This window comes from Pteropus medius, unplaced genomic scaffold (genome assembly GCF_902729225.1).
Source record: "Pteropus medius unplaced genomic scaffold, Ma_sr-lr_union100, whole genome shotgun sequence".
In the NCBI taxonomy this organism is placed as follows: Eukaryota; Metazoa; Chordata; class Mammalia; order Chiroptera; family Pteropodidae; genus Pteropus; species Pteropus medius.
This window is the reverse complement of record NW_024351543.1, coordinates 16,281,380-16,306,269: the sequence shown is the minus strand read 5'-3', so window position 1 is coordinate 16,306,269 and position 24,890 is coordinate 16,281,380. Positions and strand designations below refer to the sequence as shown.

The following is a 24,890-nucleotide window of genomic DNA, read 5'->3' as shown; positions in this document are numbered from 1 at the left end:
GACTCTTGTGTAGTAGAATTGGGAAGAAATTTTATTGTGCATATATTTACTTATCGCCTATGCCCTTCACAACTGATTTCAATTCCTTTGGAATATATTGTTAGTTCTGACTTACTTCTCTGTTCTTAATGGAAGATATAACTCCAGGGAAGAATGAGAAATTCAGAGTACTCAAGATGAATAATGTCTTAAATTTGATTAACCTTTTCACCATTTATATGAAATATAGATTCCTTGAGGAACATATTTAAGCATCATTTCCAAAACAACCCCTAGGATAGCAGATCTAAAGTTTTGTTTGTTTGTTTGTTTGTTTGGCAAGGCAACTCTTGGTTGACCTCACAGATTGCAAGGACCTTGTCAGCTTACAATCCCTTATTTTTTACGCCTACACCACCTGATCTTTTTTAGATGGTCTCCCATCCAAGTACTAACCAGGCCCAACCCTGCTTATCTTCCAAAATCAGACAGGATCGGACTTGTTCAGGGTGGCATGACCGTAGACTAAAGTTTTGCAACATATTAGAATCACAGGATGGATTAAATATCCCAATATCCAGGCCACACTCCAGGCCAATTAAATCAGGTTATCTGTAGGTAGAACCCAATATTTTGTTAAAACATCCTGGGTGATTCCAGTAAAGCCAAGTTTGACCCTAGATCCTAGAGAATGCTCCTTGGTCTCATGAGATGTCAATGTTATAATAAAAAATATAAAATAAAAGAAGTTTTAAAGTCTACCAATTTGAGAAATATAGCCAATTGTATTTTTCTCCTTATAGATTCTTACCGATTTACAGTAAATATTTGCAGATTAAAGACTGAGAAGTCCTGCAGGGAAAAACAATAGTGAATGTAAAAAAGGAAGGAGGAAAAGGAGAAAAAAGAACCCTCAGCCCCAAGGAAAAAAACACATCTTTTTAGTTTGGGTTATTCCATAATTTTAAAAAGTTTACTCAGCAGTGACTTAGTATGTGGAATACCTGCTTAAAAAAAATTGGAACGCTTCTTCCATGGAATATCATTTGGAAGATACTAAATAAAAGGATTCCACTGCAAAATCTTTTCTAGCAATACTTATTAAAGACCTGGTTATATCTAGATTTTGCTTCACTCTCATGTACCATTTGATATTTAAAATAACTTGTTGCGTTTACCATAAGGGTTCAGAAATTATGCAAAATGTCTGATAGAAATAGGATACTTGGATTGCAAACACTATATGAGATTTAGTTTAGGAAGGTCAGCCTCCAAAATTAACAGGACAAAAGAGATAAATAGTATCTGGGGAAATCCAACAGTTAATAACACTGGAAAGATTCAAAAGTCCAATTAAGTAAGAGAGTGGTAGCAGAAATGGTGCCAGGATACATGAGATCTAGTATTCAGTGGCATGTACAGGATCAGTACAAATAAAGTGATAGTTTGGGATTATTTAATATTTATTTCTATTACACTCATACTCTGTTTCACATTTTCTTTTCCTAGGTTTTTCTAAAAACTTTATATTTCAGAACTTCATACTTCTGGGACTATCTAATCAACTCTTAATCTTTTAGTTTCTTTGTTCCTTCATCAAAACTAACCCATGTCCTCTTCTCAGGATTCTCCCAACTCTTTCTTGAGAGCCGATTATATGGTAAAATACTGATTTGTGACTGTGTCAACATTTAAGCCCAGTGATGCAATCTCAGGCACTGTCCAGACTGTTTCCACATTAGCTGTAAGGCAGATGAAGAATAATGGCAGTCATTCTCCATATGAGTTTCCTAAGAGATATCAAAAAACTCTGCTAATTAGAGTGTCCTAATTAGGAAAAGTTCTTGAGCTGCTGTAAATAGTAATGAAAAATATTTAAAGTAATTAGGCAAATTGGATTTGGATAAACATTAAAAAGGGACAGCCAACTGTTGATGTCAGAGAAGGTCTCATTAGCCATTGAATTTTATTGACAGGATAAGAGGGAATCAAATGCCTGTATGACCCCTGGTCCACTATGTTTTTGGCTGGTTCTGTCAGAGCCCATGGTGTTGTTTCTTTTAACTCATTTTCTCTTTTGCCTCATTTCCCCTTTCAAATTCATATGACCTCCCCAACCACAAAGAGTCATTAAACACAACTCCAAATATTTTAATTTAAAAATAAATTTATTGATTCATTTATCCGAAAAGCCATAAAAAGAGCTGGCTCAAATGATGTCACTAAAGACCTGTTTTCTTTTTTTCACTTTTAGCTGCCTGCCATGTACACATTTCACAGTCTCACATCAGAAAAACTCAGGCCCTCCCTGTCATGGCAGCAGAGTGGCTATCTCAGTGCTGACCTCACATATTCACACTATACCATGCAAGAGAAGAGAGAAGGTCATTTTTACATTTTTAGAAGTCTCCACAAAAGAAAAGAGTATTTTCCTTTTAGAAATTCTCTAGCCTCATTGGCTCTGCTATGATTAATACCATCCATTTCTAGATGAGGGATCAGGATATACCAACTGTGGAGTCAATTACATTCAAACTATAAGGTTGGGAAAGAGGCACATAAGAATTCCCAGAGGAAATATGGGTTACCATTGAGAAGAGGAAATGGACACTGAGTGAGGAAGAAAAACTACAGTCATTGCACCTGCCCTCTTATTATTCTTCATACCCTCCTCTCTAGAATCTACATTTATAACTATTGACCGATTTTTACTTTTGACCTTGAGTCACAGTTTAGTCTTCGATCCCTCTTTTTAAATGTATCTTCTCATTTTATAAATATCCTTTAGATAAGAATTAAGGATATGTTCAAAGAAATTCAAACTCACATATTTTATTTTCTATAAGAGTTCATGAAATTCATTAAGGAGGAGATTGATTTGTATCTGCCACTGTAAAACTCATAGCATCATAAACATGGTTGTGTTTTCATAAATATTTTTGAAAGATATATGGGAAATACGATTCCTTTGGTCCAAAGGAAGATCAAAACAGAACCAAAACTCTAGAAAAAAATCTATAGTTAATGTTCTAGGAAAACAGTGTCCATATCGCCTGCGAGTTAGTAAAAGAGTGGCTCCAGGCCATTAACAGGAACTAAAGTCTTCTAGGATAAAGAAGTCAAGAGCAGAGGAACTAGAGGAGACCACACCAAGGAAAATTAGAAGATAAAAATTAAGAGCACTGTAATATCATGTTGATTTTTCTTCCTGTTTGACTTTAGCTATCTTACTTCCTCCACACCACTACCCAAGAAGAGTATGTGCTCCTGGTCCTTTTGTTATTTATATTTGAGATACATTAGTTTTATTTCCTTTTAGTTCTACATCTTACATGCTTCTCTCAAGGATCAACCCCTTTATTTCTTACTTTTTCTGTGGATAGGAAGTATTAAGATTTGAGGTCATTTTTCAGCCCCTTTGAGTAGATTGTATCCAATTTTACTTTCTTTGTTTAAGAATGCAACCGAATGTCACTGTTCCTCCAATATTTTGAAACCAAATAAGATTGGCTGGAATCCTCAATTCTATGGGGAATCCCAAGCTTTCTTCAATATATATTTAAGTTTGCGAGGACATTATATTCACCTCTGTCTGCTCTCATTAGCCTATATTGTATTGATTCAGATGTGAAATTTACCCCTTTCTAGTTTTTCACAAAAATTTTTCCCGGAGTAACATTAATAGATTTGAACTGTGTCCAGTTGTAGAAACATAATGAACATTTAAACAATGTCAATTGAATATAAGGATGCATCTCCGGGCTTTAAATGTCCATTGGCTGCTTCCCCACAGTGGAATTTCACCAGCCCTTCCCTTCCATATGCTCAGGCTCACAACGTTGGTGGGGGCACCTGTCTCCCCGCTCCTTCACTCTAAACTCCTCCAGGTTTCCTTTCTTTTCTTCTTTCTCAGAAACACAAGCTTCTCCCATTTTCCCCCTTTATAACTATTCCTTCATGGAGGTTAACTGCCACCCATGTCTTGAGTGCCCTACTGTCCACCCCAAATATCTTATCAATCTAATTCCAAGAGAAAATAAATGAACATTTCTTGTGTAAGCTGATTTCTGATCCTGCCGAACTAGGATCAGGTAATGAAATTTTTGTCTTATCATTAGACTAATACAAATAAAAAAATAAAACCAATAATAACAATAGTTCTCATCTATTGGATTCTTAATATGTACCCAGCCCAATGCTAAGAACTTTGTATGCATTATTTCACTAATATTTCTCGAACAACTTCAAAGTATGAATGTTTGTCTCCATTTTACGATAAGAAAAGTAAGGTTTATAGATAAAAACCCAGATCTTTCTTAATCATTATGCTAACCCACTCAATGCAGACATATTTTTCTAGTTTTATTGGCTGATGTTATATCCTATAGACCTTAACTTTATTTCATATTGCCTTGAAAATCTTAAATTAAAAACTACTTCTAAATCCCCATTGTTAAGCAGGTAATGATTTGGGGTTGTGGTGGGTGCACTGATATTGTGTAATCTTATACCAGTGCTCAAATCAGGAAATCATTTTGCAATGTATATCAACAACCCTCCCCCCGAAAAGAGGTTTTTATTTTTTAATCTTATTTTTTCCAGAATACATGATTATTTACCATGAACATCATTATCTTTATCATTGATTTGCTAAATATAAAGCATAATGTTAAACTAGTTTTTAAATGTTCTTCAAACAAATGTGATAGACCATGAGTCAACTTCAGATCAGTTTATTGTCAAGCATCTAGATGCCAGAAAATAAAACAAACAGAATGCATTTACAAAATAAGGGTATTTATGCATTAGAGATCACCAAAAATACTGAGTTAATATGTTACTATGCTCCAAAGCATAATAATTAATATACTCAAAAACAAAAACAACAAAAACAAAGATCAAGAAACAAAATCAGAAGAAAACAAGTTCAGTTATGCTGCTGGATTATTTTATGGATGGGAAGTTTACGTATCTTTCAGAGAAGCTTTTCTGATCAATATCAACAATCAGGAGAGTTATCATTAGGTGTCCATTCTCCCTGTCCATGAAGAAATTGTGAAAGCACTAGTGAGTCAAGAGTAATAACACCAAAGTTGGCTTCTAATGAGCATTTTTCCAGATTTATTAATTGGATACAGCTCCATAGAGGGAAGGAACATCTGCTTAGGTTTACATTGAACTTGAATTCAAATGTATAGTCTTTCTTTTAACTCTCAAGAGTAAATGGCCTCTAGTAATGAGCAGATGGGGAAAAATAAGAAGAAAGAATGTTTACAGATCCAACAATAATAGTTTTAGCGTTATTTACAAGCAATTATATATCAGGCTTGTGAAACCATCTGAGGCCTCGCCTGGCCTGGCTGGAACTCAGACAAGAGCAAATGCTAAAAGGTCTCTTACCTTCACCTTCTGCTACTTCAGCCACCCACCTCAAAGACCACATTTGGGACCTAACCATAATAGCTTCTCCTTTGAAATCTTAAAACCATCATACCTACTTTATCAACATTTCGTTCTCGCATCTCGCCTTTTCCAATGGATCCATCACCTCCCCCTATTCCATTTCTTTCCTTCTCTAGCCTACAAGACATTGCGCATCACTTCAGCTTTTCTCTTGCCAGCACCCTCACTACCACCATCAATAATAATAATGATACTTGAAAATCTTTAATCACCCTCCTAATTCGGTCTTGCTGGAGCTTCTAACTTCATACAGCCCTTTGTCCCAGACACTCCATAGTTCTGGCCCAATGGATCATCATTTACTACTGACCTCACATCATATCTTTTCCTTTGCGTTCCTCTGAAAGCACTTTTTAAAACCCAAATATAGATTTTTCTACATTCTCATGCTGTGCATGAAAAGTTCTCTGTTCCTCATGTCTTACCTAAAATCTGGTTTGTCCTAACATGTCCTTCCTCAACCACCCACTTGAATGCAGACTTCACTTATTCCTGTGCCCAATGGCGCTAGAAGATGTTACCAATCTTCTAGACTGTGCAAATTCCTTCCTCTTTTAACAATGACAATGCTCCAAGATGCCACCTTCTTCCCCTTCTTTTTGAGATTATCTGTTACTTCTTTGCCAACCTATACATTCAAATTGGCATTTTGTCATTAGTTTCCTCTTGCCTCCGACTCCTGCATCATTAATACCATAGTGTCAACATTCCTTAACCTCCTTGATTCCAGTGACCTTCACCTTTTGCTACTTCATCTTCTGCTACTTCAAAGACCACATTTGGGACCTAACTATAATTGCTCCCCCTCTGATATATTAAAACCATCATACCTACTTTATCAGCATTTCATTCCCGCATCTCGCCTTTTCCAAAGGATCCATCACCTCCCCCTACTTCATTTCTTTCCTTCTCCAGCCTACAAAACATTATGCATCACTTCAGCTTTTCTCTTGCCAGCACCCTTACTACCACCATCGATAATAATAATGATACCTAAAATTCTTTTATTTATCCTGAGTCAGATCTCTCTCTAACTCTCTAATAAAATAATTCTAGATACTCATCTTTCAACCTATTTCAATGAAAAGATTTCCATCATTCACCTTTCTGCTCACAATACTGCAGCAATACTCTTGGCCAGTGAACTTGCTACCATTTTCTCGGAGAAAATGAAGGGTATCAGGTATGAATCCCTTCTGTTTCCTGCTCCCCAACCTACAAATTAATTGAGCTGACATTCAGCCCCACCTTCTTTTCTTTATTCACAAAACAAAAGATGAGTTTTCTATCTTAGACTTACTTATTTACCTTGACCCAATGCTCACTTCTTTCACTTCCTCAAAATCATGTTATTTCATTACCATTGACCTCAGCCTCAGCCTCACCTTCAGAATACTTCTTGACAGAGCACTCCATAGCCTTTCCCAATGACAATATTATTTTCCTGTGTTGGAAGACCTATATTTGGCATCTTGCCTCCTTTTATTCCTGTTACAGTTAGTTAGTTTATTATTTTTTTAATTGTTTTGTAATTGTATCCGGTTTCTTCTCAAATACATGTAGGATATAGGGGAATTTATTTTCTGGTTCCGAGTTCCTCTTCTAATTTTTATTTCTTTTGGCCCAGCCCTAATTATGCACTTGTTTAAAAAAAAAAAAAGGAAGGAAGAAAAGAAAAGCAAGCAAGAAAGAAAGAAACTTGCTTTCTCGACTAACCTATCCTCTCTGAGTTTCTGATATTCTTCTTACAAAAATGATTTTTTCTTTATATACCAAATTCCTGCTTAATGCAGGTAAAATGTTGTCACCAAGCCTGAAGTGGTCCTTGCAATTTGAATTCCCGAATGAACCTGCCTATGACCTTTCTAAGTTAAGTTTCCTAATATTTAAAGGCCCTAATCAAGGATCTCCACAAATGTCGGGCATTTTCTATCAAAGAATTTTTTTGAGTCAAAGAAATTCAAATCTCTTCCCACTATAATAATTGTCATTAGCTTTATTTTCAGCCATAATGTGCTTCCAAAGAAACACCAAACCATTGAAGACACGCTCTAATCATATTTTGTCTACTAATTCATTTATAGTATTAGGCTTTGTATTAGTCAGTGTTCTCCAGAGAAACAGAATCAGTAAGATGTATATAGATAGATACGTATAAGAGATTTATTATAGAAACTGGCTCATGCAATGATAATGAAGTCCCATAGTCTTCTGTCTGCAAGCTGAAGAACCAGGAGAGCCTAGCGATATAATTCAGTCTGAGTCTGAAGGCCTGACAGCCAGAGCAGTCAATGACGTAGCTCCCAGTCTCCTAAGAACCAGGGAACTCTGATGTCCTGGAGTCTGAAGGCCTGAGAACCAGGATCTTCGGCGTCCCTGAGCAGGAGAAAATGGATGTCTCAGCTTAAGAAGAGAAAGAGAGAATTCGCTCTTCTTTCACTTTTTGTTTTATTTAAGTCCTCAGTAGATTGGGTGATGCCTACTTACATTGGTAAAGGCGATCTGCTTTACTCAGTCTACCAAGTTACATGGTAGTTTCTTCTGGAGAAAACCCTCAAAGACACATTCAGAAATAACATTTTACCTTTCTGGGCATCCCTTAGCTCAGTCAAGTTGACACATAAAATTAATCATCACAGGCAAGAAAATAAAAACAGAAGAACAGGATTTCTGTGCTCTTTCCTGAACGACTATATAACTCTTATGAACTATATAGCTTGAGTTTTTCATTCAGAGTACTTAATCATTCATTCATTCATTTATTCATTCACTCATTTATTCATTCAATAAATGTATATTCAGTGCCAACCATAAGGACTCATACATGGTCCCTGTAAGACCTTCCATGGTGTCATTGGAGAAAGTAACCACTACCAAATCAAGGACCAAAGCAAGCATTCATGCAGAAGTTTGTCATTTGGACTTAGTTTGAAAGACAGTTTTGGATATGTGTTGTATGTGGGTATAAAGAAGTTAGAACACAATGAAAACAAAAAAAAAGGCACAGAAAAAGGAAATTTTGAAGGGTGTGCTCTTCACTCTGCAGGCAGATTTGGGTACAGCATAACATAAATGAGATGATGTAGTTCACAATGATTCCAAAAACTCAATGGGAGTGGATTGAAGTTTACCCCAAGATAACATCCTTTGTCCCTCCATTGTTTGACAGCTGTCATCAAGCAAACTATTCTAAAGTTCTGTGGGAAGGAGTGGAATCTGGACTCTGGCACCAGAAAGTCTATTTCCCTCCAGTCCTCCTTTCTGTCTTTTTGCCCTCAGATCTTTCTTTACTTTGAATTCTTCATCTATATCGTTGGAGGAAAGAATAATATTTGCAGCCTGGCAGAAACTGCTTCATTATGTTTTTGTAATGCCAAAGTTATATATACTCACATAGAGTACTATCATTTAAATCTTTTTTTCCATAAATATGTACATTTCTTAGAAGTATTTTTCTGAAATAGCTTTATGTTTTATTTTTTGCATTTTCCAATTTGTCTTTTTGCATTTTCGTTTGTCATTGCTTTCTATTCATTCTTTCTTCCTTATTCAGAATGTAATTCCATCTTTCTTCCTTCTCCCTTCTTCCTCCCTACTCACCGTCATTTGCTCCCCACCCATCTTGGATCAATCTCTAATATTAATATTCTAACTAGTTGAGTAGGTGAAGTCTTTTGACTGAAAAAAAAAAACATTAAATAAAAAAATTTGATGACTCTTGTAGGACTAAACTCTTTCAAAGGACATTTTAAGGGCACCCTCAACATTTCATTTTGTTGGGTTTTATGTCCACCCCAATCCACTGAGATAGCTGGTGTTCAGGGAGTGTGAGCCTGACATAGTTGAGAGGAATGTTTTGTGCGGAATTTGCTGTGGGTGGCAGCCTGGATGGGTTCCCTTCCACTTTGGCTGAAGAGTCTTTACCTGGCCCAATTTAATGCTTTGGTCATAGACTTAAAAAGAAAGCAACAAAGCTTCCAGGCTTTGAGAACTTCTTAGCTCATTCATCTATCTTTTTTACAAAGTCCCTCAGTTCTTTCATTTCCAAAATAAAGAAGCAAGCCTGGTCTCCTAAAGGAAAGATTAAATGAGCCTAAAGAGGCTGAGGACATTAATTGTTGGGTGGTTTGTTCATAAAACTTTCTGAAAGAACTATTCAAGTAATAGGTCAGTCGGGTCATTTGTTAAAGTGATTTCTTCTTTATGCTTTCAAATTTAGATACTGATTTAAATAAATGTCAATTTGACGTGGACAGCTTCTCTCATTTAAAGAAGTTACCATTTTGTAGAGACTTAATTCTTTAGCATTAAAAACCATATTAATATGCAAAAATAATAGAGAATGTTAAGAAACAAGGAGTCTATAAATGTGTTTCTTCTGGTCTATATCAGATCCTAATTAACAATCCAAGCTTTCATAGTATAGTATATGCTTACCTAATGCTTGGCATATAATTGGGGCTCCATAAAATTCAATTGAATATTGTTATGAGTCAATTTAGAATATATAACCATTATTGAAATTTTACAGTAAAGCACCTTGGCCTCCCAGTTTCTGAGTTCTTCACTTCTGGTGATCTTTTCTCTACCCTATCCTAGAATTTGTAATTAGAAACCACTGTACCAACTCCAAATCTCAGTTTTAAACACTAGCTCAATTTCAGACCTGCTATAGTCTCTGATGACCACCTCTTTCGTTCTATACACTTTTTTAATGACCCTTATTGCAGTCATTCTTCGACACTATTAAACCTGCCTGCTTACTGCTTACCACTTTGGCAGTATCAGTTTTCCCTTTATTTGCCCACATCTATGCCTAGCTTAGATTTCATAGTAGAACATGGTAATCATTTTCTTTCATGTGCTCTCACCTCCCTTGGCTCACTTTCCCACCATCATATTTTCCAGGTAGACTTTGATCCTCTTGCATTCAATTTTCAGTCTATTCCATTTCTTTGAACAGCTGAATATGGCTAGAGTAAAACCAGAACCGCCGATGCTGATGAGCTTAACACTGATTTTGTGACCACATGACTTAAATAGACATAGTACAGCCTAGAAATCTTACTATATAACCCTGGTCTGTTCACTCTCGCTCTCCATGACAACTATTTCATACCTTTCCAATACCCACCACCTCTCATTTTCACCTCACATCTTGCTTCAAAAATAGAAACAATGAGAAGAGAACTTAGGTAACTTACAAATTACCTAGTCTCCTTGCACCTGAATCCATTCAGTCTATTCCTGTTTAAAGACAGAGTTGTCACTGCTGTCATCTCTGGTCAACCTTTCCTTTTCTCTGTTGGTCTTTTTGTAAACTATTTTATAGAAGTATAACATGTACAGAAGAGTGCACAATTCATAATTTTACAGCTTAATAAATTTTACAGAATGTAAACACTCATGTATCTCCCACTTTGATCAAGACGTAAAAGATCCTATGTGTCCTCTCTTGTGTCCCTGCCTTTTTATTACCTCCACAAAATTACCCAGAACCTTGACATCTATAGATTTGTTTTGATTGTTTTTAAAATTTAAGTAAATGAAATCATACAGTGTGAGGACTTTTGTGTCAGCTTTTAAAGAAAATCTAACATTATATCTGTAAGATTCATATTTGTAGAACAAAGGGTTTTTTTACTATTTATATTTTTTATGACATAATTATATTACAACTTATTAATTCTGCTGTTGATGGACATTTAGGTTATTTCTAGCTTGGAATGATTATAAATAATGCTGCTATAAATATTTCACACATATTTGGGATTGCATAGTGATAGTTTCTGTAAATGTTCTGTTTCTTTGGCACTGCAATACAGTTTTAAGAGTGGGTACACAAATTTATACTCTTCTAGCAGTGTCTGAGAGTTCTCATTGTCTGCATCCTCTCCAACACTTGGTGTTGTCAGTCTTTTTCATTTTTGCCATCCTGGTAGGAGTGTAGTGTTACATCATCATAACTTAAACTTATATTTTCCTGATGACCAATGATTGAGGTTATGTATTCACATATATATATATATATACTGGCCATTTGATTTTTAGATATTCTCTTTCTAGAAGTGTCTGAGTTAATATATATATATATATATGTATACATATAATATATATATTAATATAATATATATATTATGTGAGTTAATATAGAAGTGTCTGAGTTAATATATATATGTATACATATAATATATATATATTAATATAATATATATATATTATATTAGTTAATATAATATATATATATATTAACTCAGACACTTCTAGAAAGAGAATATCTAAAAATCAAATGGCCAGTATATATATATATATATATATGTGAATACATAACCTCAATCATTGGTCATCAGGAAAATATAAGTTTAAGTATATATATATATATATATATATATATATATATATATGTCACACACACACACACACACACACACACACACACACACATATATGTATTTATTGTTTTGTTTTTATTGAACTTTTTATTGAAAAAATTGTAGAGTCATGTGTAGTTGTAAGAAATAATATAGAGAGATCTCCTGTACAATTGCCTCAATTTTTCTCAATATTTTGCAAAACTGTGGTATAATAGTTTTGGATATTGACATTGACACAATCCACAAATCTTAACGAATATAGCCTCAGTTTTACTTGCACTCATTTGCATGTGTATTAAGTTCTGTACAATTTTTTGCCTTTATAGATTTTATGTAACACCTTCCCAATGTTCAGTCAAGGTACTGAACAGTTTAGTATCACAAGGATCTCTTCTGTTGCCCTTTTATAACCATACCTGCTTTCCTGTTACTCCCCTTCACCCATCCCTGATCCCTGGCAACCACTACTCTGTATTTTGCTTTTAAAATTTTGTCATATAAAAATGCTATATATGTGAAATTATAACATATATAAACTTTAAAAAAAATTTTCTCAGCATACTTTCCTGGAGATTCATTGAAGTCATTGTGTAAATTAATAGATTATTTAAACTTATTTTTTAAAATTGGCTTTTCTGTCCTACTGATTTGTGGATTAAAAAAATACATTCTGTGTACAAACTTTATCAGATATTTGTATTATAAATATCTTCCCTTAGCCTTTGGATAATTAGAAGTTCTTAATTTTAATGAAGCCCAATTCTAATCTTTTATTTTATGATTACTTCTTTTTGAGTCATGTTTAATGAATCTTTGCTATTTTCACTATCATGAAGCCTATCTCCTATTTTCTTCAAAAAGCCATATTATTTTACCTTTTATATTTACAGCTATGCTCTATCTCAAATTAATATTATATATTACATGAGGTAAGGATCAGGGATCATTTTTTTCTATAAAGCTATCCAGCTGAACCAGTATCATTTACTGGAAAGACCATTCTTTTCCACATTGAATTACAGCGACACTCAAATCATGGGGCTGTATTTGTATGTTTCTAGTGTCTCTATTTTGTTCCATTGGTCTATTTTTCTATTCTTGCAATAATACCACACAATCTTAATTACAGTGACTTTTTAATACATCTTAATATCTAGTAGTATGCATCTTCCAACTTTGTTTTTTTGTTTTTGTTTTTTCCCCAAAAAATTGTCTTGGATATTCTAGATCCTTTGCATTTCCATATACATTTTAAAGTTTGTTTTCTACCAAGAAATCTGCTTGTATTTTCATTGGAATAGCATTGAATGTATAGATTTTTTTTAGAAGAATTAACATTTTAATAATATTGAGTCTTCTAATCCTTGAATATGATATATCTCTCTATTTAATTCCTCTTAGCAATGTCTTTTAATCTTCAATGTGGTAGTTTTCATGCCTTTTCTCAGAGTTTTGATGCTATCTACATAGTATTTTAAATTTCATTTTTAATTGTCTGTTTTCAGCACATACAAATACATTTTTTACTGACTTGTGTCCAGCAACCTTGCTTAATTTCCTTATTAATTAAAATAATTGTTTTTAAAATATTTTCTTTAGAATATCTACCTATTATTCATGTTATCTATGAATAATGACAGTTTTTTCCACCTTTATGACTTCCATTTTTTTCCTTGTCTTATTATACTGTCTAGACCCTCCAAAAAATTATTAGAAGAGATGATATTGGATATATTTATCTCATTCCAAAATTCAAATAGAAAGTATTCAGTATGTCACCATTAACTATGGTGCTAGTTCTATGTTTTTTGTATATAGACTTTTTTTTCTAGTTTCCATCTATTCTTAGTATATCAAGATATTTTCTCATATTAGATATTAGATATTAGAGTCTATCGAAGATATTTCTGAATCTTTTGAAATATTCTACTTTATTCTTTCAATATGGTGAATTATGTGGACTGATTTTTAAATGTTAAATCTACTTTGTAATTCTGAAATGAATCCCACTTGGACATGGACTTTTTCATATATCACTGAATTGATTGGTTAAAATGTTATTTAGGAAGTTCATATAGATGTTTCTGAAAGATGTTTCTGTAGTTTTTCTTTCTTGTAATGTCTCTGTCGATTTTGGTCTAAAGAGTACGCTAGCTTCATAAAATGAGTTCGGAAGTTTTCCTTCTTTATTATTCTCTGGGAGAATTTATGCAAGATTGATATTATTTCTTTCTTAAATATTTGGAAAATTAACCAGAAAAGCCAATTGAAGCTGAATAATTTATTATGAATAGATTTTGGATTATGAATTTGATTTCTTTAGTAGATAAAGAACTGTTCAGATTTTCTATTTCTTTTTGTGTCAGTTTTGCTAAATTGTACTATTGGACAAATTTGTCTATTTCATCTAAGTTGTCAAATTTATAAGTATAAGATTGTTCATAATATCCTTTTATCTTTTCTACATTCTTACTTCCCATTCTCTATTGAATGAATTCCATTGTAAATAGGCTTTCATAGTTGCCTCCATTCTAAAATCTGATGTACAATTAGTTTTTAGTTTTTTTCTGACTGATGTATCTTTGTTTCCTGAGTTGTTTTTGTTGTCCACTGGATTTCTCCTCTGACCCAACTTTCTCTAAATTTTATGTAACCTATCACACACACACACTCACACAATTGAGGAGGGGGAAGGAGAGAATTTATAGTGTCTGTGTAGAGTTGTTTTAAATTCAAATTTTAAAACACAATTTCTTAATCAGCTATATTTCCATAGTATCATCTTTTAGCGACGACAATGGTCTGTGCACATGCTCCAACCTAATGGGCTTTGTTTTCTTCCAATACATTCATGAAAATTGCTTTCTCTGCAAAGCTGAAGGCCTCCATAGCCTGTGATCACATAAGCATGGCTACTATTCAATGTTGTGCAGGAGATGAGGTTTTGTGAATTTCCAAGCTGAGAACAACCTCCAAGAGTCTTTTTTATTATTCTCTTTTGTCGTATGCCACCAACAAATGGCCCACACACCAGAATACAATGGCAATCTATATTTTTTGTTTAATAATATAATACATACCTTTCTGTGGGTTATGTTCAGTACTATTCTGAGGAATTGGATGGGACAATATAGGCTACATACTCCTAAGACTTTTGGGCTCCCATTTCTATCAAGCCCACTAACTGACCTTTTCTCTTCAAGTGTTTTTACTCCTAATGTGTGAAGTATATGATGCTGTCTGTATTCACTTTCACCGACTCTTCAGGGATAGTTATTTCTACTACTCACAACTGTCTACTTTGTCATTTCTATATTAATACCTTAAAAAAAGTAAATAATATACTTTAAAATTAATGCTAACATGAAAGCATACACTATTACTATTCTAGGCAGAGATTCTACTTCATTCTCCAACATTCATTAGCGGAAATAGAAAGGACATAGGAGGAACTGAGCAAAGGGTCCAGAAAGGAGGCTGGCCTTATCATACTTTGTGGTCATTATTTTCTTTCAAGGAGAATCTCTCCAGCTCTCTTCCTCTCTATGGATAGTCTCTTATTCATTAGCATAAAGACTTAAAAGGCATTCTTAGAATTACACTCCAGGTAGTTATTATTACTACTTAGTCAAAGCAAACATGTGAAATGATACCAATTTGCCATCCCCAGTTCTGGTATTGCTCCCCAATTGAGATTATACAATTCAACAAATCCAAGAAATATGGCCCTCAAAACTGTAAAATACCTCTACTTGAGGTAACGCTGTGCCTCTCCTTCAGCCACTCACCCAACCTAGACTAATCATTACTTAGATGGTTCCCTCTATCCACAAACTTCTTTTATTAGAAGAAACTTTGTACTAGATGATCTTGAAAGAATTCACACTGCATGCTGTTAGCATCATCTACCACAATTGCTATTTTTTTCTGCTCAACTTCTTTCTGAGGTTCATTTTCAAAACTTTCCTGTATCCTTCGCATTGACTTTCTAGGTTTGATAAAACCTGGACAGCTTTCCAAATTTGTTAAGCAGATTTAAAAATTTTATAGCAAGGGCTAGAAGCACCAATTTACAATCTAAATAGTATCATGATAACTTCAAATGAGCAAGTTTAATAAATTATTTTAGGAAATTCCAGTTGAAACTTGGGAACTGTCTTGCCACTCCTTTGATCTACAAATAATGAAAATGACAAGTTTCTTTGCAAGAAATATATGAAACATTTTTGATTTGTTTTACTTTGGTGGGGGAAGAGAAAGTAAATCCAAAAATAAAAATTTAGAGTTTACTTTATTTTCTTGGAAATAGTCAGTGATTCCCCATAACAGAAACGGTTTGTCCCAAATTAAATAGACAAAAACACAATTCCTCTCCAATTTCACCATTCCCCCCACCCCCTCTTTGTGTAACTATCTTGGTGATGCAGTGTCTAGACTTCTTGGAACAAGTGACGGAGTCTGGAATTTATTCTGTGGGTTTGAAAATGGCTATTCAGGTCCCTTTATACTTACATGTGAAAATCTGGTGCTTTCAGAATATGTAAAATCATCAAGTTGTTTATCAAAAAGTAAAATTTATTTATTAATGTCAAACTTTTAGTTATATAATACTGGGAAATATTGTATGAGCATCTTCATTTTATCTATATCATCTCATTGTAATGTGGTTCCCATCAGTCATCATATCAAAATAATGCAAATAATCTGTACTCATGAAAGAATTATGGCAGATTTTGAGAAATAGTAAAAGAAATTAACTTAAAGGATTTATATCCATTCTCGTTGTGGTTTTAATAAGCAATCCATGGGAATTTATCAAGTCAAAGGAGCAGGGTTTTTTTATATCACAGATTCTTCTCAGTCCTACGTTATTTGCTAGCTGTATAAAACAAAAGCAGATTCCGAGGGACCCAGATCTAAGCAATTTTTTGTGCAGACTGGATTATTAAGTCTGACTGTAGTGTATTCGTGCTCTCAAGGAAATCAAACTGAGCTTGCAGAGAAAGTTTAGAGTTATTTGTCACCAATTACCTAAAGCTGAGAGTTTATCTTACACAGAGCTGTAGCTATTTCCTGTAAGCAGTTGCTCCTAATTTTACAAGGCTGTCACTTCTTGAGGCTTTACCCTAAAAAATATGTCTACTAGAAAAGGGTTTAATTGCAAAAGTTTATTCAGAGATAATAGTCTTACGGGGAGTAAAACTCCATAACATTGACTTGTTTAAAATAAGTGTCTATTCCTAATTTTCAAACAAGGTTCTCAAGCTCTGTCTATTAGTTTTCCATGACAAAAAAAGCAGCCAGAAAGATTTTTTTTTATTAAAAGATACACACGTAATGCATTGAATTGAACTGATCTCATTTATACTATAAAATTTCTACTGGTTCTCTTCAGAAGAGCAGTATAAAAGCAAGTTAAGTTATGAAATAAGTTAAGCACATGGGGTAGCCCTCCTAGAAGAAAATTAGGTATTGTGAATATGAAGTAAAATAAAGACTGTATGGAAACTAAATGATAATAAAATGTCAATCAAAGGCATATTATTCTATATTTCTTAAATGGAACTCGAGTTATTAAAGCTCATTAATTTAAAAAAAACAAGATATATATATTACACAGGAACGATCAAAAGGAAGCTATTAAGACCTTATTTACTTAATTTCAAAGGTAATGAGATAGACTGAAAAGTGTTCTGTATTATGAGTCAGAAGAACTGGACTTTATTCCCATCGTATGTAGGTCTCAGTTTCTCAATCTGTAAAATGGGTGAACCATTTGGCCTAACACACATTAGTCTTAAAAGGAGTGTGAATTTATGCCATGAGCAGTTCAGTTTAGGTCATGTTTACAACTTCATCAAATGCTGTAGGAGGCATGAAAATTTACTGATGCAGTTTTACTGAACAAAACACAGACGAGGTTTTGAATAACTGGGAGTCATTTGAAGAAGCTTAGCTAAGAATTACATAATATGCTTTTCATTAACTAGACAGCCTGAGAACTCTAGTTTGGCATGAGAGGTCTAAGAATGCAGTGGATTCTCTTGTGAGCTAGTGAAGATTGCTCTGTGTGGCCCCAAGCCGTGTTCCTAGATCCAGTTCACTGAACCTCTGCCTTAGAGATAGAGACAGTGGAGCAGGTATGGCATTGATTATGTGCTTAGATAATTTCATAGTTGGTAACTATATTTCCCACTGGCTACAAATCTATTAGGATTTTTGAGATTCAATTAAAAAAAAATTCCAAAGTATTCTTTAGAATGTTAGTTCTAAGCAAAAGTATTAGGTCCTACAAAATATTTTAGAAGTGCTGGTTTAATCACCTTTAACTAGGCTCTTGTAAAATATGGCTTCTCAGAGTTTTTTTTTTATTATATGTCAGTTTCAAAGACAATATATTATGCAACTTTGCTCAAATTCATTGGAACATAGTTTTCTTTTCAGGTGAGTAGCATTCTAAAAAAACACATTGTAGGAAATATTAAACAAAGGATTTTTAAAATCTCTAAACATAGGCAAGCAACCTTTCTGAAATGGTCAGGGGACTATTAACCTCAACATACTCTTGACAGCGTTATTTTTGGCAATGCAGACACCTGCTATAGGGTTCTAGATGCCAGATAATATTTGCTGAAAAGTGACTCTGGAGTTCTGTACTTATTTTAAAAACCAATATCAATAAGATACCTGAATACCTATTAACTACTTAAGGACATAAGGACATGAGTTGGCTAAAGTACTTATTTTAACATTACATAAACACATTATGGGGGTGGTGAAATTAACATCTATAATGAACTCAGAATTACCAATTATTCATTATAATTATTAATTCTGGCTAGGAGGCATGCAAGATTTGTAATTAGAAATGGAAGACTTTCTTCTCATATCCTTTTATTCAGCCATTGAACAATAACTTATTGAGAATATAGTGTGTTGGAAGATGCAAAAACAAGTAAAATGGCCCATGCCTTTAAAGAGATGATAGTCTGGACAATTTTAATAGAAGAGTGATGAATGCTGTGAGAGTAGAAGACAAAGCACAGAAATCTCTGATGATTCTCAACTATAAAGCTAAATTGGTAATATCACCAGGCCTATCAAATAATTGCTCTTGGTCCAAGTTACAAGGTTGTTTAATATAGATATGAATTGCACTCAGTTGTTAGTAGCAACAAATAGATTACAGACAACAGTTCAGTTTGTTTGATTTTGCATGATTTCATTACGGCTGTCTCTATTTTTAGCAAATAGCTACAGTAGGACAGTGCTTAGTTTAGGATGGTGATATATATATTCCAAAGTTTCCTTATGGCTATAATTCTTCACCAGTATTGAATAACAACAACTGATGAGCTAGTCTCCATTCAGATACTTCCTTTGATTCAGAATCATCATGCCTTTTGGATACTGAAAGTACCAAGATATGAAAAACATAGTAATTTTAGTTTTGCATATTTATACATGGCCTTTATTTTTTGAACTCAGCAAATTTAGAAGAATAAAAAAATCAGAGGCTTGTGATTTTCCATAAAAATTCTTTCTCTAACCTTTGTGAATTGAGAAACCTTGTCTTCTTCAATAGATAGTTCTGGTTCTCAAGTTTTGTGATATTAATCAAGTTAAGAAAGTCAGAAACATAGTTGATTCTATAGAAAATTTCGTTCTCAAAGACTAGAACTTTTCATTTTCATTAAAAGAATGTGTATTAGAAATAGGAAATGGGTCATACTGTATATCGATGTAGGCGAGCATATAATTTTTCTGGGGCTCCCTTCCTTCATTGCAAAACTACATGTTATCTCGAAAACATATTTTTCTTAATGCTACAACTTAGTGAAAAAATAATTGGAATGTTTCATTGTTTATCCAGATGAGGAAAATTTGGAGAATTCAAGGAGTTGAAAAGGAAATACCAAGAGTGACATGACAGTTGAATGGGGGAAGGGAACAAAGGAGACATCGACATTATCTGCAACACTGTATTTCACATGTATATATCATAGTGCTGTGAAAACAACAAAATGATGGAATTTACCAATTCTGAATGTCGCTGCATAAGTGTTTCTTGCATTATTCCTCCATTACTTTTATTTAGACAAGAATTTAGTATTAATAATATGATTCATTCATTCAACAAATAATTTGTTGAGAGCCTACTATGTGATAGGTACTGGCAATAAAATGGAGAAAAAAAAAACAGACATCATCCCTGTCCTCATGGAGTTTATGTTTTAGATATGGAAGTGAAATGTTTGAGCTCTGATATAGAATGTTTCAAAAGACAAAGTGAGGGGATGGCGGTCAATTAACTAGTACTGATACTGTGGAGGTGGGCTGCTGTTGATACTGAATCAGTAAGCAAGGGCATTCCATGCTGATAGGAAGGAACTGCCTTATTTTTGGTCAAAATAGAGTTTAACTTTAATCATGCACTGGCCATGGGCTACATGTCTATGGCAGTCTCGTGTGATATCTGCTTTTTTCATTGATTGCAATCCCAAGTTCACCTCCATTTTTCTTTCATTCCCTCTAGTATATGACTGCTGCCGCTCCTATGCAAGGGACCTACATTCCCCAGTACACGCCTGTGCCTCCGACAGCTGTTTCTATTGAAGTAAGTTTGTTCTCTGTCTTATAGGAAGAGAGTAGAAGAGATAAATCTCAACTGCACGTACTGTGGTTCCCTGTAACCCAAGGAATCATGTGTGATTTTTGTGCTGCTCTAAAATTTGAAATTTCAAGAGCCGTATATGAAAGTATGTGCTTTTACTTGGACATGCCTGTTTTGCTTTGCACATAAAATAAACTAATTTGCTATAAAGGTATAAGAGAATTGTCATTTTCATATGTAGAGAAAAGATCAGAGACCAAGTCACTACCCCATCACATGTTAACCATGGATACACTCATAAAATAGGGAGGGGGGGAAGTTTGCAATTATCTGAATAAGCTAGTTCTCTAGTGCCTTGTTACTCAATGAATGGTCACTGAACCAGCATCATCAGCATCACTGGGGAACTTGTTAGAGATGCAAACTCTCAGACATGACCCGGACCTAGTGAATCAGAATTTGCATTTTTTTATTGAGGTAACATTGGTTTATAACAGTATGCGAGTTTTAGTTATGCAACATTGTAATTCAATGTCTGTATATACTACATGGCATTCACCATCAAAAATCTAGTTTCCATCATCACCACATGATTGATGCCCTTTACCTGTTTTGCCCTCCTTCAACTCCACGTCCCCTCGGTAACCCCCGATCTATTGTCTGTATCTATGAGTTTGTTTTTGTTTTATTTGTTCGTTTATTTCTTTTTTGTTCTATATTCTGCATATGAGTAAAATCACATGGTTTTTGTCCTTTTCTGTCTGACTTATTTCACTTAGCATAGTACCCTCAAAATTCATGTTGTCACAAATGGCAATATTTCATTTTTTATGACTGAGTAGTATTCCATTTTGTATATATACCACATCTTCTTTGTCCATCTGTCCATTTGATGTTTGACAAATTATCGCTGCTACTAAGGTTTAAAAAAACAGTAGTTTAAGAGGACACTATCATGTAATTTAGCAAACCACAGAGGTCCAATTTTCAAATCTATTATGTGTTCCAGACCTGTCGCCCCCAAAGAATGTGTCAGTATTAATCCGATTTTAATAAACTTCAGAATTTTAAGAATTTGTGATTAGAACACATTTGTTATATGTAGCTATCAAAAAGCATTTAGGCTATGAGAAAATTGTGAATGTGGTCATTCTAGGTACTTTAAACATAAATGTCTGCCACATACTTGCATTTTTCTATCTCAACACCAAAGGTATATGCTTATCTATAGAATTTGAGCATTTTGATGACTCTAAGATAATGAGATGCATGAGACACATTTGATTGTGTGGCTTATTTGAAACAGTCTAACTAAAGTTAAATCTGGGATTTTAAAAGAAATCTTCCACTAAGAAAAATATAAGTACACTCTGATATGTTATCTTGAATTTAAGCTTATAAGGAAAACATCGATTCTTTTTCTATGTAGAAACACTCATTAAAAATTCACCAATATTCATACAAGTAAATGCTGGTGGGAGGTTCAGAAAAGTGCATAATATCAAATAGTATATTGGGGGTGGGGGGAGGTGGAGATTGAATTATACAGGCAGAATTTTTAAATTCTAAGGAACAATTTCAGAGACCTTTAGTCAGTGACAGAGAGTTGACCAAAGACATTTGAAATCCAATATCACCGCAGGTGTCCAAGGCTGTAAGTAAAACCAGCAGATTATATATTTAGATAGATGCCTTCTTTAGGACTACTAACTACCAAATAAAACCACCTATGCCTCTCTGGGAGCCAAACATATTCCCCTAATGATGACCAATTCTAGAAGTTCATTCTCGGTATCTGTGAGGAACAAAAGAGTGAAAGGGTACGGGGAGGAACAAATCAAACTGGAGGATACTTATTTCTTTTTCTGAAACCTCTAAATGAATTCCAGTTTATATTGTAGAAAATAAAACAAAATAAAACAAATCAAATTGATAAAGGAAAAACCTAGTTAGCAATATCTTTTGAAAGGAATTTCAAACTTTGATGTAGATTTTTATTAAGGTCAGAGTTCATTGTTTTGCCAGATCATATAGACATGGTACAATGCGTTACCCCCAGGAAAATGCTTGCATATACAATTTTTATAGGAATGAATTTTTTATTAACAAATTATATTTACTGTGGTATACAAGTTTGGTTTAAAAGTTCTAAGTATGGGCAATATGATTTTATGACCATTTGCTCCAAGGATTTCTGATGGCAAGGCTTCTTGTTTGCACATTGAGGTGAGTTTCTCAGCTCTTATCCAAATATGCTCTGTACTTTTCCTTTGAGTGCTTATTGTGTGGCTTCACATAGCAGAATGCAATTTTACTCTAGCCAAGTAGAAGAGGGGTATTCTCTACAGTCCATCTCTACAGTCCAGGCTTTTTGTTGAAGCCAATAAGGATTTTATGTTCTTATTTTCCTCCTTAGGGTGTTGTTGCTGATACCTCTCCCCAGACAGTGGCACCTTCATCCCAGGACACCAGTGGTCAGCAGCAACAAATAGCAGTGGACACATCCAGTGAACATGCATCTGCATATCCTTACCAACAGTCTAAGTAAGTGTGGGCTACACTAAGCTCTTTCACTTAAGATCAGCCATCTTGACTTCATTCTCACATATTGTTATCTGTTCGCTTTTGCTACAATACAGACCATCTCAAACTTAGTGACAAGCATTTTTTTTTTTTAGTTAGTGATTATGTGGGTTGGCCATTTCAGCTGACTTCAGGTGAATAGTTTTTCTGGTCTTAACTAGACTTACTCGAGCATCTGGAGAGAGCTGCTTGTCATTTTCACAGCTCAGCTTCTGGGTGATGGTTGAGTGATAGAAGGGATTGAGCCACATGTTTTTTGATCATCCATCAAACAGGCTTGTTCACATGGAAGTCTCAGAATTTGGAAAACAACAGAGAGGAAGCCCAGATGATCAGCATTTTCAATTCTGTTTGTGACTCATTTGCTACTACCCCTTTGACCAAAGCAAGTCATATGGCCAAGCCTGGGGTTATTGTAGGAATTCATTACCAAAAGGCCCAGATGCAAAAAGGAACATTGCAACCATTTTTACAAAAAAATAAAAAAATAAAAATCTACCATACATATTTTGGAAAAATTCCAATATTCCCACTTAAAACTGAGTAATGAGCCTTCATTTTGGTCTCAGTTTCCTCATTCTTAAATAAAGACACTAACACTTCACTTGCAAGTTTGCTTTAAACATCCAGTAAAATAATTCATGTAAAATAGTATTGTAAACTGTTAAGCCACACAGAGTAAGGTTTTATTTAAGGATAAATGGCAAAGGAAAAATCAGGTAGTCAGAATTACTCTTCAAAATCTTTAAATAAATTATAAACCAAAGTAAGTAGGCTTTGTGTTGAATATTTGTATAGACTAAAATATGAAAGTTTTGGATTGAAACCATGGGAATTAACACAGTTCAGTCCACGTACGAATGTCTTCTCATGCAAACTATTCTACTTTGTAGATAATAATCAAAGCCCTAGTGAATGGAGAATTCTCAACGATTCTATTTGTCTGCATTAATGTCGCCCCATTTTTTGATCATCATTGTTCTTTAACCTCAATACACATTTAGAGATTTGTTTGTTGTCAAAAGATTAATCATGACAATGGAGTCTTCTATATGTGGTTTAGCTTGTAAAGTTAGCCCTCAGAATTAAAGGGCTTAATTTTAACATAACAACCTTACAAAATATAAGGCATTTATTATTATTAATTATTATTATTATTGTCATTATCATCATCATCGTCATTATTACAATCACACAATAGCTTTCAGAAAAGCTCCATGTTAAATAAAGCAGTTTTGCCTTTTTAAAATTTTTTAAATTCACCCATAGCCTATATGAATCACTTTTACACGTACTAAACAATACGGTAGTCTCTGGAACCCTGTTCCAAGAACATTGGAATTTTTTTCTTCAGTCTACTCTGTAGATCATATGTGAGAAAGGAATAGAGACTGACTATGTGGAAGTACAATGAAAGGCAGGGGTGGGAAATGAAAAATACTGTATTTGCCAAAAACATCTTTCAAGGCTTAGCAAGTAGGTGAAACTTGTTCTGGCTCTTTTAAAGCATAATAAAGAAACAAGTGATCTAGATTTTTTTTTGCTAACAGTTTAATGATGTCTGGATAAATAAAAAAGATGCTTTCATTCATCCAGTCAACTATTATTGATTGAGTGCCTACTATGTGACAGATAGTTATCTAGATGCTAGAGAAAGACCAATGAAAGAGTCAGTTGCCATTCTTGGAGTTTATTTTCTATTATGAGTAGACTCGCAATCAATGAACCAATCAGCAAATAATCAAAAAGAAACAGAATTTCAATGCAGACTGCTTATCACAAGATTCTTGTGATAAAAAGTTATTGAGTAGGTACCTAAGATTTGGTATCAGGAAAGTCCTTTTATAGGCCTGAACCTGAAAGATGCTTAGAAGCTA

The 24,890-nt window shown here is 34.1% G+C and overlaps 1 protein-coding gene and 1 pseudogene across 1 annotated transcript in view; one reads left to right on the top strand and one right to left on the bottom strand.

Annotated features, from left to right (window-relative positions):
* RBMS3 (RNA binding motif single stranded interacting protein 3) overlaps positions 1-24,890 on the top strand; it is a 264,594-nt gene that overhangs the window by 233,517 nt on the left and 6,187 nt on the right. Inside the window, exons 12-13 of the mRNA XM_039843482.1 lie at positions 20,353-20,433; positions 22,847-22,974. Of these exons, the coding sequence (XP_039699416.1) occupies positions 20,353-20,433; positions 22,847-22,974 (209 nt within the window). The remainder of the gene's footprint in view (positions 1-20,352; positions 20,434-22,846; positions 22,975-24,890) is intronic.
* Positions 386-505, bottom strand: LOC120586878 (uncharacterized; annotated as a pseudogene).